We start from the raw sequence: 16,552 nt of genomic DNA on the forward strand, positions 1-16,552 counted from the left end.
CAAAATAGCAGGATTAAATGATGGCCCTGGGAATCTTTACCTCTTCCTAATTAGCGGGAACTATGATTGCACTTGGTAGCCCTGGGGGCGCAGTAGTTTCAATGCAGTATTGGAAGAAAACTCTGCCCACAGCTTGGAGTTCGATCATGACCAACTCAAGGTTGATTCAGCCTTCCATCCTTCCGTGCTCGGTAAAATGAGGACCCAGATTGTTGGGGGCCATAAGCTGACTCTGTAAACTGCCCAGAGATTGCTGTAAAACAGTATGGGGCAGTATATAAGTCTTAAGTGCTATTGCTATTATTGACTTTGGAAGGATGGAAGGCTGAGTCAACCTTGAGCCAGTCTGAATTGAACGCTGTTGTGATCCGCCAGCAAAGCTGGCAGCAGATTCGGACAGTGAGGAGGTTGGGGAGGAAGATGGGCCAGTCCTGGAGTTTGGGGAAGGCTGTGATGAGGGCTCTGTGTCGGAGGCAGAGAGGGGGCCAGAGCTCTTTGAGTTATCAGCTGCCTTCAGAGTCAGACATCAATGAGGCAGAGGAACAGCTGGAGCCTGTTCCCAGTGTGCGCATGTGCAGAGATGCCAGACGAAGGGAACAGCTAAAGAACAGGAGTCGACTTGGGAGTAAGGCCACAGGTGGACGATGAAGGGCCCCTCCCAGAGGAAATAAAAGAGGAGCGGAAGGGGAGTGGAGTTTGCAGGAGACAATTAGTTCGCTTAATTGGCTCGTGACTCTCTGAGACTCCTTGCCACGTTTTGCAGATATCGGCCTATCAGCTCTCCAAGCCAGATAAGGTCTGTGACTGTAAATCCTCCCTTGAAAGACTTTGCTGGATGTGAATGAGCAGAATTTACAGTCAATTAATAAAAGGGGTTTTTGTCGAGACAACGAGTTTGCTTCATGCTTTTGGGAAGCCAGGCTGTAGGAAGCCTGCAATACTGCATTCTAACCACTGCACCACCAGGTCTTCTAGTGTAATCATACATCCCACTTCAATAGGATAAATAAATGTTTTTTTTAGTAAGAGAGAGTACGTTAACATACACAGTAAGAAATTTGTGCAATGAGGGGAACTGCAAGAGGTGGTTACTTTTTACCTCTTTAATCAACACAACCTCTTATCTGGATGATGCCCTAACATCTACTCTTAATGTTAACAGCTACTGGTGGAAAAGGAAGATTCTTTGAACAGACTAAAGAACGAACTAGAAGAAACATACAAGAATTCCATGGAACTTATGAAGAACCAATGGCAGAAGGAAAAAGAAACCGACGTAAAGCAGCGTATTGACAGTGAAGTGGAACTTGCCAAAAACATTTGGGAGAAAAAACAGAAAGAGGTGTGCTGAGGTTCCTACTTCTACCCTAAATGAGAGCCTCCAGTGTAGTTTCACAGAGACTTGGGTGGGTGAGTGGGGTTGTGTAGAAATTCTTGAAGAGCTTATTCATCCTCTTTTAATAATCCCATAATCCCTTGCGGGGTGGAGTCTGGGCAACTGAATGGAGCTGAGTGATTACTGGCCGGATGCCCTTCCTGTCACCAATGCGGAGTTACATTCTGCAGATATATTCTCATTGTGCCCAGAGAGAGAAATATCTGCCTCTACCTAGGATCGAACTGACAACCTCCTGATTGTGAGGTGAGGGCTCCACCTCTAGGCCAGTGCACCACTCCTCTTGAAGAGCTTATTCCTGGGTTTTAAAAGCATAGCTTGTTCAGTGGCACAGATAATTCAGCTTCTACTAGTATAAAATGGGTATCCTTCTGATTTCAAGGAAACTCGGGGATGTTTTTTTACTAGCACTGATGATGTTAACCTAGTTTGGGTAATGAAAAGTCTGCAAGAAAACAAGCAAGCTCAGAGAGTATCAAGGACCCCTTACTTAATTTTTTGCCAGTATTCTCTGAGAACATCTCAATCCTTTCTCTGTGCAAGTTCAGCATTCAGCTCCTGTTCCTTCTGCTTAACTAGGTAAAAAAACAACAAGCCTCCTTGTTTTGTTTAGGGTTTTTTTCTCCCCGCCGCCAAAATTTCCCGTAAGGAATTTATCTTTGGTTTAGCGCAGTCTTCTGTTCCCTGCAGAGCCAAGAGCAGGCTTGTCATGAAGTTGAAAAAGAATGGCAACAACGACTGGCCAAGGCTTTGGAGGAGACCAAGAGAGCAGCAGTAGAACTCAAAGATCACGGTAGCCAAACGGAGGAAACCCTGAGCCAGCTAATTGCAGAGGCGGTAGAGGAGCAAACCGTGTCGTTTCGGGAGTCTCTGAAAGCAAAGGAAAAGTCCTTGAGGGAACACGAAGCGAACTATCACGAGAGCATTTCCACTCAGGTGACAGGCGGACGTGCGCCTTTTATTTTTATGGGGCTCCAGATAAAACCAAAACATGCGTAAGGTGAATCGGTGACATATGAAGTAAATAGGAATAGCACTTAGATTTCTATACCGCTTTACGGTGCTTTGCAGCACTCTTAAGCGGTTTACAGCAGGGATGTCAAACTCAAATTCATTGAGGGCTGCACCAGGGTTGTGTTTAACCTCGGGGGGGGGGGGGCAGGATGGACATGGCCAACTCAATGCCACTCGTGTCTGGGGTGCTAATGGTGGCCCAAGCGCTCTGCCTGCGAAAATGGGTGGCTGAGCTTCCATTTTTGGCTACAATGGCCTCCAGAATACTCTGCCAGCGAAAACGGAGCTCAGAAAGGTTGCCCATGGCCCTCAAGAGTTCCGTTTTCGGCGGCAACGACAGCATCCTGCAACCTTCTGCCAGCAAAAACGGGGCTCCATTTTTTGTCAGCGTTCCAAATATCATCCAGAATTAAATCAGAGTCCAAGGCAAAGTATTCCTCAAAAGTTCCAATTTATTAAGAGAGACATGCTGGCACATCTGTGGGAAACCCGAATCTGAAAGCTTCCCGGCTTTTCCCACCCAGTTGAAAGTTCAAGATTTTACCCCCACACCCACAAACCCATCACATGGTCCAATCTTCCACTGCCATGCTGGCAGTTCCGCCCATCCAGTCCCTGTCAGGCTCAGAAGTGTAGAGAACAAAAGATGACCTCGGCTTTCTAGAAAGGAATTTTATTTTCACAACAACACATTCTACTCCTTACTATTCCCCCTCCCAATTCCCCACTAATGAAAAGCATAGTAGAAAGGAATATTAGTGTGGCAGGCCAAAGATCCTAAAAGGAACCACTGCAGGCCTGACATTTTTGCTCGCATGGGCCACTCCTTTGCTGTTTCCTTTCCCACAGGCCAGATCTAAGCATCCCATGGGCTAAATCTGGCTCCCAAGCGTTGAGTTTGACACCCCTGGTTTACAGTGTCAGCATATCGCCCCCAACGGTCCTCATTTTACATTTTAGGCCCCGGAAGGATGAATCAACCTTGAGCCGGTCAGAATTGAACTGCTGACAGCCAGCCGTCAGCGGAAGTATCCTGCAGAACTAATTGCTTTAGGACTAAATCTAAAAAAAAAACAATTAAAGTCATCCTTGACTTAACAAAGCAACAAAACTGTATGTGCGTTGCAAGTAATCCTCAAGTTACAACAGTTCATTTAGTGAACATTTGAAATTACAACAGCCCTGAAAAAGGTGACTTGGGACTGTTTTTCACACTTGACCATTTGCAACATCCCATTGACATTGGGATGCTTGCCCACTGATTCATATTTATGACGGTTGCAATGGATCTCCTTTTCTGACCTGCTGATGAGCAGAGTCAATGTGGAAGCCAGGTTCACTTAACAGCCGTATCCTTAACTTAACAAAACCACAGTGACTCGCTTAACAAATGCGATAAGATAGGTTGTAAAATGTGGCAAAACTCACTTAACAAACATCTCACTAAGCAACAGAAATTTTGGGCTCAATTAGGAGTTGTACGTCGAGGGCTACCTTTAATTGAAACCGACCTGAAACTTGATTTTTCTTTTTTCTTTTTTCTTTTTTTCTTGTGGGAATGGCTTCTTCCTGACCTTGGCTTACTCGTTGTAGGTGGAATTGGCTCTGACGAAAGCTCGGGCGTTGTGGCTGCAAGAACTTACGGATCTTGAGGAGTACAGAAATCACTTGAATCTAGCCAAAGCAAAGTGGGAAAAGGAATCTGAAATCAGCACAGCAGAAAAGGTAGTGGAGAACGGATTCAGCGGGACTAAGCGACCAAATGTGGACGATATGACCGTTTTGCATTTTACTGCCTTAGATTAGAAAAAAAAAACTATGAAATTCAGTTGATGGGATCGGACAAATGCCTGGATATCCGCTTAAACTTCCCAAAGGGATTGATATTAAAGGCTATAACACAGGGGTGTCCAAACTTGGGAACTTTTAAGACTTGTGGACTTCAACTCCCAGAATTCCCCAGCCAGCCATGCTGGCTGGGGAATTCTGGGAGTTGAAGTCCACAAGTCTTAAAGTTCCCAAGTTTGGACACCCCTGCTATAACACCACAGCAAGATTGTGTGGGCGTGCATCTGTCTGCCATCTTCTGAATGAAATAGTTTTAAAGTGAGTTTGAGCAAGTTTAGCTTGCAGGATCTAATTTCAGAGCTTTGAAGATGCCCTTGGAAATGGCATTTATCAACCAGTGTAAAGCTTTCCAGCTTGTTAATAATAGCGACTTGATTTAAAAGAGTCCTTTATTCTTGTCTTCGACAGTGCAGCCACATCCTTTCCCTCCGCCTCTATTAAAGTACCAACTTTAGATTTGTTTCCAACTATGGCTAGGGTTTAATAGTTAAGTGTATGGTAACCCCAGTACTAACCACGATGATCGCAAATGAAATAGGCTGGAGGATAAAAGAGAGGAGTCTGGCTTTCCTGGACAGCCAACCTCCTACGTTAATTTCAAACTTGAGTTATGCTGCCCCCAGTCCACAGGAAAGCATCCAGCGAAAGCTTTAGGCGTTATGCTGCCTCTGTGTGTGTGTGTGTGTGTGTGTTGTCCTCCAAATTTGCCAACTTCAACTCCCAGAGTGGCTGGCTGCAGAATTCTGGGAGTTGAAGTCCACAAGTCTTCCTGGAGAACCCTGCATTTAAGCCATTACTAAAATAAATAAATAAATAAACATCTATCCATTGTCTCTTGCCAGCTTCAATACTTTCATTGCTATGCTTTTTTTTCCTGACTTGTCTTCCATGTTCCTCTCTTAGATCTTTATCTCTGTCTACGTTTGCTGCTTGAATGTTCAATCTAGATATTCTTGAATGTTCAATCTAGATATCCGTCCCACCTCTCCTCTCTTCCACTGCCTAGTTTCTAAGATTTCTATCCAGATCCCTCCCTCCCTTTCTAACACATCTCCCAACTCTTTTAATATATTTTCCCCCGATTTAATTAATCATCATTATTTTCATTGTTATCTCCTCTTTGTCTTCTTCCTCTGCCTTCATTTCTTCTGTTGACTCCTCCCTTTCCTGAGCGTCTTGGTCTTTGCTCATCATCCCTCGTATGGTATTTTCCATTCCCCCCCCCCCCCCATAAACTCCTTAAATCTTTTCTCTGTGGCATCTTTTGCATTTTGAAGAAGTAATTCCATCTCCCTCGAACTTCCACAGTTCAAGAGCTACTTATTCAGTCCTTTGGCTACCCTTCAAGGAGTGCACTAGTCCCAATTCTTACGTCCCACAAGTAAACAGTCGTTCCATATAGATAAGGCCTTACTGACCGACTTCTGTGCGGCCTCTTTAGGTATCTGCTGTTGAAGAGAAATGGAGGAAGCAGCTTGAGAACAGCGAGAAAGTTCAGAGAAGAATCCAAGAGCTTGAAGAGAAGGCACTGTCCCTTCGAAGGGAGCTGGAGCTGAAGGAAGATGAGACCCCGTCGCTGATTAAAGCGGAGCTCGCCAAAGCTCATTCTCAGTGGATTAAAGAAAAGCAGGAGGAGATTCTCAACATGCAAGCCCAAAACGAAAAAGAGTGCCACGCCCTTCTACAAGACCAGAAAGTTAAACTCGGTGAGATGTTTGCAAAGGCCAAAGAAGTCCTCGAAAATCAAAAGGAAGAATTGCTGGACCAAAAAGAGGCCGAGCTGAAGACGTGCCTTGTCAGGAAGCAACAGGAATGGGCTGCTCAGGAAACCAAGAGGCTTCAAAATGAGATCCGTCAGTACGAGGACAGGATTCTCGTTCAGGTAGAACTGCTCTTAGATGACCTTCACACGGAGTTGGTCCAGTGTGCCAGCTGTGAGCGCACTTGGGAAACCACGTGGAACATGTCTCCTCCTCTTCAGATCAATCTCCAGTTCAAAGACAAACTGACATTTTGTTTGCAGAAAGCCTACCGAAGCACGGTCAACGCCATTCTTGAAAAAGCCATGGCAAAATGGAACCAGGTAACTTTAGCATGGCCTTAGAAATTGATTGGTATTTTGGTTTTATGGTCCTTTGTTTTTCATTTTATAGCAGTACATTGCTAGAGGAAATGGAATGGCTTGTGAAAGTAAAAAAAAAAACCCAAACACTGATATCCTACCATGTCAATATAATACAAAAATATCTTTAAAGCAGAAGAATCTGTATATTTGTACATTTTTAAAATAGTTGTTGTTAGATGCGAAGTCGTGTCCGACCCATCGCGACCCCATGCACAACGTTCCTCCAGGCCTTCCTGTCCTCTCCCATCCTCTTGAGTCTATTTAAGCTCCCGCCGACTGCTTCAGTGACTCCATCCAGCCACCTCAGTCTCTGTCGTCCCCTTCTTCTTTTGCCCTCCATCTTTCCCAGCATTACGCTCTTCTCCAGTGAGTCCTTCCTTCTCATTAGGTGGCCAAAGTATCTGAGTTTCATCTTCAGGATCTGGCCGCCTAAAGAGCAGTCAGGGTTGATCTCCTCTAGGACTGACCGGTTGGATGGCCTTGCAGTCCAAGCGACTCGCTGGAGTCTTCTCCAGCACTATAGTTCAAAGGCCTCCATTCTTTGGCGCTCAGCCTTCCTTATGGTCCAACTTTCACAGCCATCCATTACAACTGGGAAAACCATCGCCTTGTCTATAAGCATTTTGGTTGGCAGGGCGATGTCTCTGCTTTTTTTTTTTTTTTCGCTTTTTAATAGTACTTTTAATTAAATTCCAAAGTCAAACAATTGCAAACTGACTTGAAAAGGGAATAACAAAGCAAAGTAAAAGTGTCCAAAATATAGATAACCAATGTTTAACCAAGAGCACACCAGTTGATGACTTGCAATAAATCCAAGGTTCTAGATTCTCTGCTTTGAGATTAATGCTCCTGATGTCACTGGGTTCCATACATTGTCCTTGCATTCCACTTTCCAACTCCCCCACTTTTTATTGAGAGGAAAGTCTCACTCCTGACATGTCACAATTGAATATATTCTCATCTTGAGCTGTTCTTTGCCCCAGAAACAAAACTGAAGGTGTAGTTACTCAGTTTTGCTGTGTCAGATGTATATATAGATAATCTTTCGTTACTGGGAAGAAAACTAGATTCTTCTCTACTCCGAATGGGGTAAGCAAGTAGGATTTGGTAAAAACCAGGAGAGATCAACTTGACAGTCTCCCTCAGATTTTTCTAGGAACAAGGAATACGTTGATTGATCCTTCATTGTAGGAGGGCTAGCGTTTTAAGAGTGAAATGTGCTGAACCTTATTTTCCGCTGTTGTCTTACTTTTTCGGCAGTTAGTAGTTTATTTCAACTTCTGACTTTCTCTCAGTGAAGGGAGGTGTATTTTGGAGAGCTGCTAAAAAGGAGGTGGTCTGAAATAGGCTGCAGCGTAGCATCACTAAAATTTAGGCAAATAACTAAAGACACTTAATGCATCTAGAATAAATATCAATTAATCTACAGAAACCATTAGGGCAGAAAAAGTGGTAAAATCAGACAGAAGTCACTTAACGACCAAACTACATAGTGACAGAAGTTCTGTCTCCCATTGCGGTTGTAAGTCAAGGACCACCAATAATTAGTAGTAGTTGTTGTCGGTATTAAGATAAAGCTGTCCTGGGTTTTTTTGTTTTTGTTTCGTTTTGGAATATAAGATTAATTTGAAAGTTGGTTCTGAATTGCTGTCTATTCTTGTAAAATTTCTATGTGTTCCTTTCTAGAAACATGAAGATCTGGGCTCCAATTTCAAAGATTTGGATGACTCTTGCGTGCAGAACGGCGAAGGGGAGGCTGGAGACAAATTCAGGCGTCCCATGTATAACGTTGGGCAGCAAGTAGAAATCCAGCGGATACTAAGAAAACATCCTCCTTTACAGGAGACTGAAATAGATTTTGGTATTACATTGCATCTGTTTCCTCGCTTTAATTTGAGCCTTGCTGATTCTGTTTCACCTAACGCATAAATTCATTTTTTTCCTGGTCACAATGGACTGTACTTGCCAACAGAGAGGCTGTTTAGAGCAGGGGTATCCAACCTTGGCATCTTTAAGACCTGTGGACTTCAACTCCCAGAATTCTGGGAGTTGAGTTCACATGCACGAGTCCTAAAGTTGCCAAGGTTGGACACTCCTGGTTTAGAGAAAATAGAGAATTGCACAGATATTAAAGAATACTTTGGAAATAATGTTACTGTGTTATAGAGTTAAAGCTGGGGAAGTCCACGAATATTATTCAGTGCATTAGGCACTGGATGACATCTTTGTAAAGTAAAATCCAGAGAGCTGCTTCATTAAGTACTGAGCTGGTAATCCTGGCCTATTTTCTGGTGGGTGTCAATGAATGCTAAACTTCAGAATATTCAGAATATTCTTTGGTTTTCAAAAGGCTTTATGCAAGTATGGAAAACAGAGGCTTTGTACACTATAGAATTACAGGCCTGTAACGAACTCAAGAATGCTAGTTCAAATTCACTAATTCTTCATTGTTAAAAAGGTGTCCACGATGAAACTATGCAGCGTCCAGAAAAGTTTCTTTTAAAACAACCGCTAAAGATACCCATAATGACCACAATCTGGTGGTAGGACCATCTTGTCTCTTCAGGTGTTTGGTTCAGCCAAAAAATGACCACTTGCTTCTCATATTTTGTCGGTGCAGATTGTAAATGTAAAAAAAGAAACATGTCGCAAGCCGAGGTTTGTTTTGAGCATTATCAACAGCAGCTAGAAAAAAAGGAAAAAGAATGTGAGGACTTGAAAAGGAAACTCGACAAAGCTTGCAAGCATCTCCAGCTGGCGGTGAAGGAACAAAAAACAAAGTCGGAACAAGCCCAAGGTCTGTACCGTTTACATGCTGATGTTGAATAGGAAGTCCTGGTTCAGTCGACCATCCGTTTAATTTGATGCTTTGTTTGATGACAATTAAGTGCATAATAGAAGGATGCGGTGGCTCAGTGGCTAAGACGCTGAGCTTGTCGATCAGAAAGTTTGGCAGTTTGAATCCCTAGCTCCGTGTAATGGAGTGAGCTCCCGTTACTTGTCCCAGCTTCTGCCAACCTAGCAGTTCGCAAGCACGTAAAAAATGCAAGTAGCAAAATAGGAACCACTTTTGGTGGGAAGGTAACAGCGTTCCGTGCGCCTTCCACGTTTAGTCATGCCGGCCATATAACCACTGAGATGTCTTCGGACAGCGCTGGCTCTTTGGCTTTGAAACAAAGATGAGCACCGCCCCCTAGAGTCAGGAACGACTAGCACATAAAGGGGAACCTTTCCGTTTCCCTTTAAGTGCATAATAATAATAGAAAACGGTCATCCTTATGTAGTTTAATATTTCTGAATATATATATATATATATGCTGGTTTTGTTGTATTCGGGTCTTTTCCCGTGTAAGGTTGAGATTGTCTTTGCAACGTTTCGGCAGGATCACACCTGCCATCTTCAAGCTGTGGGCTTAAAATGTGTGTGTGTGTGTGTGTGTGTGTGTGTGTGTGAAATAAACATCCCTTATTCTTACAAGCACAATATAATAACTTGCTGTTTCTATGATCTAATAATATATTGACATATAAAATAAACTTCTATTACACTTGTTTAAAGTTTTTCTAATTAGCCTAATGCTTTATTGTAGAACATAATCATGTCATTTGCAGTTAGGTTCTCAATGGTTCTCTTGTTAAATGGCTTTTATAAAAATAACTACCTACCATTCTCCCAGGAGTTTAATTGCTCTTTCCAGGATAGGAACATTTGCAATTGGCCAATTCAGAGTCGTGTTATTAGTAATGTTGATGTTAAGTTCTGTATCATTTCCCCCATTTATCCTATTACACCCCTTCTTTCAGATGAAGTAGTTTGGCCAATAGAGATGGTTTGGGCCTGTATTTGACTTACACTATTTTGATACCAGTGAGTTTGATGAGACCCTGTCAAAGAGGAAGGACCTTTTGGGTAACGACCCAAAAGGTTACTAGTAGAATAACAATCCATTGGAATTCTAAATCATAATAAAAACAAAGTATTATGCAGCACCAGGTGAAATGTAACGCCTAAAGAGGTTTTTTTTCCCTGTCTTTTTTTTTTAGAGAACGAAAAAATTATGAAAGCCCTCATGGAAGAAAACTCTGCCATGAAGAACCAACTTGATGATCTGAAATGTGTCAATATTCCTCCAAGGTAGCCCACACATTGCAAGAGAAATAATAACCTTTATTCTAATATAACTTAATAAACTTTCTGGGCAGTTGTAACTTCATTCTCGGTTTGGGCGTTCTGTTTCCTACGTTGTCAGGTCGTCCTCAGAAGGCTGCATCTCAAAGCCTGGTTGTTTGTGTGATGGAAAAGCTTTGGAAGAGATGCGTTCCCAGTATCTTAAAACAGTGAGCAAAATTAAAAGTAAGTAGTAAAAAAGAGGATGATGCCAATATCAATTCACCCTTGTTCTTAAGCTTACAACGGGGAAAATTCTAATATCTTCTTCTCTTCTTTAATTCCTCTTTTACCACTTCTGGTGCCGAGGAGACACAGAGTTCTGGTCCTTGCTCTGGTTCTGGTGGTGTCAACCATTGTTGTAGTGTGTCTTTGATGCTATCTCTCCATCTTCTGGGTCTGCCTCGTGTTCTTTGATCTTCCTTTTTAGCATTTGCCATGTGTGGTATGGAATCCTCTAATATGTTACCTACTGTAGTAGGTATTTTGGAGGTTGTGACTCTTTGAGAGCTGTAGGCAACGAAATTCATTTTAATGTATGCCAATTAGCGTACATGCAATAGCAGTAGAACTTAGACTTATATGCTGCTTTACAGCCCTCTCTAAGCAGTTTGCAGAGTCAGCCCTATTGCCCCCAACAATCTGACTCCTCATTTGACCCACCTCGGAAAGACGGAAGGCTGAGTCAACCTTGAGCCTGGTGAGATTCGAACTGCCAAATTGCAGGCAGCCGGCAGGCAGCAGAAGTAGCCTGCAGTACTGCACTCTAACCATTGCACCACCATGACAAAGTGACAGTAAAAGTTATTCTAAGTTCTACTACCCGTCTTCATATTTCAAGTCTTGTTGTGTATCTAGTGGTGAAACTTGTAAACAGTTGTGTTTGTAGGGATACTAAAGGGTGCGCAGCTTAGACGAAAGAGGAATAAAAATAGATTTCTGATCCTGTCTACATACAAGGGATAACCTCATTCTTTGTCCTTTGTCTTCTCACCAAAACAATTCGGTACAGTTCCCAATTCTATGCATAAATCCACACTATACAGACGCCGTGAAAGTTGCCCATTGCAATTCTATGTTTTATATGCATCACCAAATATAAATCGGTGTTATTTGTTCATAGGTGACATGCTTCGTTACATCCACGAAAGTAAGGAGAGAGCAGCAGAAATTATAAAAGCCGAGGTTTTACGGGAACGGCAGGAGACCGCCCGAAAAATGCGCAAATATTATCTTATCTGTCTTCAACAGCTTCTGGTTGATAACGGCAAGCACGAAGGGTGAGGCATTTCAAATGATGCTAGATGTGAAGAGAACTCTCAGCAAACTCAAGGTGTTTTTGTGGATTGATTTTTTTAGTGATTTTTCTGGTTTAATATTGCTCTGGTTGTATAGCGCATGCAACAATTTCAGGCAAACTGCAGAGACAAAGAAAAAAAGAGATCCGTTATCTGTTTCATAGAAAATAGCAGATAGATCTTATATTCATGTATTCCTTCATTCCCTCTCTGCCTTATACAGAAATGCGAGTTCATTCAGCATGTCACAAATTCCATAGTATAAAATAGAATAGAATAGAATTCTTTATTGTCCAAGTGTGATTGGACACACAAGGAATTTGGTGCATAGGCTCTTAGTGTACATAAGGAGAATAAAATACATTCATCAAGAATAAAAAGACACAACACTTAGTGATAGTCAAGGTTACTAATAAGCTATCAAATCATACTAGTAAACAAACAAAACAATATAAATTGAAAGATACAAGCAACATGGTTATAGTCATAAGTGGGAGGAGATAGATACTAGGAAGGAAGAAAAGAATAATAGTAATACAGAGTAAATTATTTGACAGTGTTGTGGGAATTAGTTGTTTAGCAGAGTGATGGCATTCGGGGGAAAAACTGTCCTTGTGTCTAGTTCTGGTGTGCAGTGCTCTATAGCGTCGTTTTGAGGGTAGAAGTTGAAACAATTTATGTCCAGGATGCGAGGGGTCAGTAGAAATTTTCACGGCCCTCTTTTTAACTCGTGCATATACAGGTCCTCAATGGAAGGCAGGCTGGTAGCCATTGTTTTTCCTGCAGTTCTAATTATCCTCTGAAGTCCGTGTCTGTCTTGTTGGGTTGCAGAGCCAAACCAGACAATTATAGTGGTGTAGATTATTGTCAATGCACAACATGTGGTACAATGAAATTGAATATAAATGAATGGATATAATACTAAAGGAGCCCTGTAGCAAGAAAAAATATTTCTTTCTTCAACACTTTAAGATAGTTCCAAAGTGTTTCTTTTTGTTTGGATTCTTAGTTGACTGAAAAAGCTTTTTAAAGACTGGATTTTTTTTAAAAAAACAACAACCACCAAAATCTTGTTATTTTTGCAGGGCTGAAAAGAAAATAATATGTGCTGCTGGCAAAATTGCTACAATGGCTAAAATATTAGAAACCCCTGTCCGGAACCCAGCACTAAATAAAACTCCACACTCAGGTATACTACTAATTTTCAAACGTAATATTTACCACTTGGAGGATGTTGAGTTTGTTTGCGGGAAGTTTGGATGTGCTTGTTTTAATTCCTTTTCGCTTTCCATGTCGCCTTCCAGCCCTTCCCCAAAACTCCAAAGCGGAAGAACCTCAAACGAGTCACACTCAACGTTCCAGGTCCACCCCAAAGGAAAGTCAAACGCACGATGAAAGCACGGGCAAAAGACACACGCCGCGTAGCTTGCAGCCGCAGCTTGATGCCGAAAGCGAGTCATGCCTACTTTCTCAAACCCAGATGACCAGGAGAGCTTTTAAGCAGCCGGACGAGACTTCAGTTGGTGCTGCACCGGCAGAAGCTTTCGGCGAGGAAGACCCTGGGAACAAAGGTCTACCGGGTAGAGTTGGAGCATTCCAGAATGCTTCCCCTTACGGGTCTCAAGGAAAGCTACACAGTAGCCATCCCGTTGTAGTGGATGGTTTTGACTTTGGAGCACCTGGCGAAAAGTATAAGCGCCTAAACGAAACAAAGATTGGATGTAGCCAGTTGGCTAGACAATGGAAGGTGGCCAAATCTGGGAAAACCTCAGGCTTTGAAGTCCAAGAAACCCCCGTAAGAGATGAAGGATCTTCGGCTGACTGGAGCTTACTAAGCGAGACTCTTCATGTGGACCACAGCGGTGGCCTCCAGCATCCAAAAATATACTCCAGGGGGCCTCTAGACTCCCATTCGGCGCTTCCCATGACCAACACCCGTTCCCAGGTCAAGGATGAGACTTCTGTTTTTTCACCCCGTCTCGGTGGACACCACGAGAAGGAACTTATCAAGAATCAAAACATTAATTGCACCGACGGCCATCTGACCGCAAACTCCGGTTGTGCACCATTCACAGACTTGGGCACCGTCCGTCCAGCTGGCGTCCCTCCGAACAACGCTGTGTTCTGTTCCGCAGCCGGAAAAAACTATAATTCGCTACAATCCAGGAAACACATACACAGGTTTATGGATTGCCAACAAGACAGCGGCTTTGAGAGCCCCCAGATTAACTTTGATTAATCCCCCAACATTGGAAAACTCGGACAAAAGAGATGCTTAAATATATTTAAATGAAAGGATGTGGAGAACGGGTGCGGTGATGGCCTTATGAGTGTTTTTGTTTATTTCTTTTATATTTTGACCGTTATGTCTGGGCTCAACGTCCTAGGGACCTGTTGTCGTCGTTATAGATTGCCTCTCTGTGTGTATGCGCGGCTTGGTGTGTGCGTTTTTCTTTATACGGCAAGGGGTAATACTGAATTGTGTCGCGGGGAATTTTCTATTTTTGCACTTGAGATTAGTGTGCAGTCCAATGCAAATCTTCTTTTTTTACATTTTATTTATATAAAAATAAAGCAAATACTTTGTGGGCCTAACGTATCAACCCTCAATTCCCCCCCCCCCCCCTTCCCGGCCAAAAAAAAAAAAGGTGACAGCCTCTTTTTGTTGGTGACTTAATACTTCTCTTTTTTTCTATAGGCATTAACAAACGTGGCAAGAGAAGTCGTGGGGTGCAAACTCAACCAATTTCTCACTTAACAACATAAATTTTGGGCTCAATGGTCATAAGTTGAGGATTATCTGTATTTAGCAAAAGCGGGATAGATTTCGAGGAAGCATCCAGTCAAAAGAAACCCTCCAGATTCATGAGGTTCTGCAATTATTATTTCACCTCTTGAAATGAGCGAGTAGACATGGGTGGTTCCCAGTTGCTCAAATTTAATGTAGATTTCCCACAGTGGAGGGATTTTTCTCATGATTATTGTAAAAGTTATGAATTTGAGAGCAACACTATCATTATCCAATCAGGATTTTGGTTTGTCTTAGAAAGTAACGGGCAGGTTGTTCCTTAATTCTTTGGCTTTAGCGTAACCTTTAATTAGTTTGCGGGCATGGAAGGGTTTGGGTTTTTTTTTTTTCAGCTGACCTAAACTTTGTGAATTTTCAACAAATATAGTGGGGTTTTTTATGGCCCTCTATCACCGCCTAGTGGTTGGCAAGGCCATCTCAAAGAAAATAACAAGTACAGAACAATATTTCACGTTAGCAGCATTCATTTTTCATGTCGGTGTAAAAAGAAAATTATTCACAGATTTCGTATCTTGTTACTGTTGGAGTTATCCTATTCTCCATGAAGATCAAGGAGAGAAGCAACTTAGAACCGAGGAGAAATTTCCTGACAGTCAGAACAATTAATCAGTGGAACAGAAGTTGCCTCCAGAAGTTGTGAATGCCCCAACACTGGAAGTCTTTAAGAAGATGTTGGATAGCCATTTGTCTGGAACGGTATAGGGTTTCCTGCCTAGGCAGGGGGTTGGACTAGAAGACCTCCAAGGTCCCTTCCAACTCTGCTATTGTATTGCATTGTATTGTATTAAGATGATCTTCAGGAATGTATTTTGAGTGATGTTTTCCTAATAATCCAAATTGTGTCATATGTCTGATGTGTCAAAACAACATATCGAAGAATCAGGTTGGCCGAAGCTTCTTAAGTCACCTTTCTGGCATGGTCACTTGTGATGGAGAAGTAAACCAGTATGCTTTCTCCAAATCTGGCTTTACGCATTATCTGAATAGTGGCTTCCTGGTTTTTTTTCTAGGTCCTTCTCATGGTTCTAATCAATCTCAAAAGAAAAACCAAGAGATGCCAAAAATAAGAATAATAATTGAAAAACACGTGTAACTTTCCCTAGTGGCATGTTTAATAAGCCAGGATTTTTTTAAAAAATGGCCTGTGAATAAAGTCTCTCGGGTTGAAGGCCAACAAAAGAATAAGCATCCCTTTAATTTTCCACCCTACAAATTTAAATTTTCTCATTGCCACTTTGCCTCTGTATGGAAGATTCACATCTGTTTTCCTTTAAACAGGCAGTTATTTGACGGATAATGGTTGAAATGAGGGGTGTCCAGCCTAAGACTTATGGACTCCCAGAATTCCCCAGCCACATAACCGAGTTGGAAGGGACATTGTAAGTCTTCTAGCCCAAGTCCCTGCTCAAGCAGGAGACTCTATACCATTTCAGACAAGTGGATACCCAATCTCTTCTTGGAAACCTCCAGTAATGGCACACCCACAGCCTGTGAAGGCAAGCCATGCCACCGATTAATTGTTTTAACTGTCAGGAAACTTCTCCTTAATTCTAGATTAGTCTTCCCCTTGAATAGTTAGTATCCATTGCTTCTTGTTCTGCCTTCAGGTGCTTTGGAGAATAGGTTGCCTCCTTCTTTATGGCAGTCCCTCAAAAATTGGAAGACTGCTATCATGTCACCCCTAGTCCTTTTCATTAAACTTCCTGTTGTGCCATATCCGTCATCGGACATTGGCGGTTGTGTTGGCAATCCTATTTTTGTCAAAAGCACGAAAAAGTGCTGCTGAGTTTTGTCTAAACCAGTCCCTTAGGTTTTGAAGCCATGATGTTGTTCTGCCCGGACCTCATTTGCCTTCTATTTTTCCCTGGAGGATTAAGTGAAGTATGCTTTATTT

General features: G+C 42.4%; 1 protein-coding gene across 3 annotated transcripts in view; it reads left to right on the plus strand.

Moving 5' to 3' along the window:
- CEP152 (centrosomal protein 152) overlaps positions 1 to 14,440 on the plus strand; it is a 34,464-nt gene extending 20,024 nt beyond the window's left edge. For all 3 annotated transcript variants that reach the window (XM_081964560.1, XM_081964559.1, XM_081964558.1), the window contains 11 exons: positions 1,163 to 1,342; positions 2,087 to 2,332; positions 4,004 to 4,135; positions 5,700 to 6,341; positions 8,070 to 8,244; positions 9,004 to 9,180; positions 10,428 to 10,518; positions 10,634 to 10,737; positions 11,675 to 11,831; positions 12,935 to 13,038; positions 13,154 to 14,440. In XM_081964560.1, coding sequence (XP_081820686.1) covers positions 1,163 to 1,342; positions 2,087 to 2,332; positions 4,004 to 4,135; positions 5,700 to 6,341; positions 8,070 to 8,244; positions 9,004 to 9,180; positions 10,428 to 10,518; positions 10,634 to 10,737; positions 11,675 to 11,831; positions 12,935 to 13,038; positions 13,154 to 14,088 — 2,943 coding nt within the window. In that variant the 3' untranslated portion in view covers positions 14,089 to 14,440. The remainder of the gene's footprint in view (positions 1 to 1,162; positions 1,343 to 2,086; positions 2,333 to 4,003; positions 4,136 to 5,699; positions 6,342 to 8,069; positions 8,245 to 9,003; positions 9,181 to 10,427; positions 10,519 to 10,633; positions 10,738 to 11,674; positions 11,832 to 12,934; positions 13,039 to 13,153) is intronic.
- The last annotated feature ends 2,112 nt before the right edge of the window (positions 14,441 to 16,552 follow it).

This window comes from Natrix helvetica (assembly GCF_964273705.1).
Source record: "Natrix helvetica genome assembly, chromosome: 12".
NCBI lineage: Eukaryota > Metazoa > Chordata > Lepidosauria > Squamata > Natricidae > Natrix > Natrix helvetica.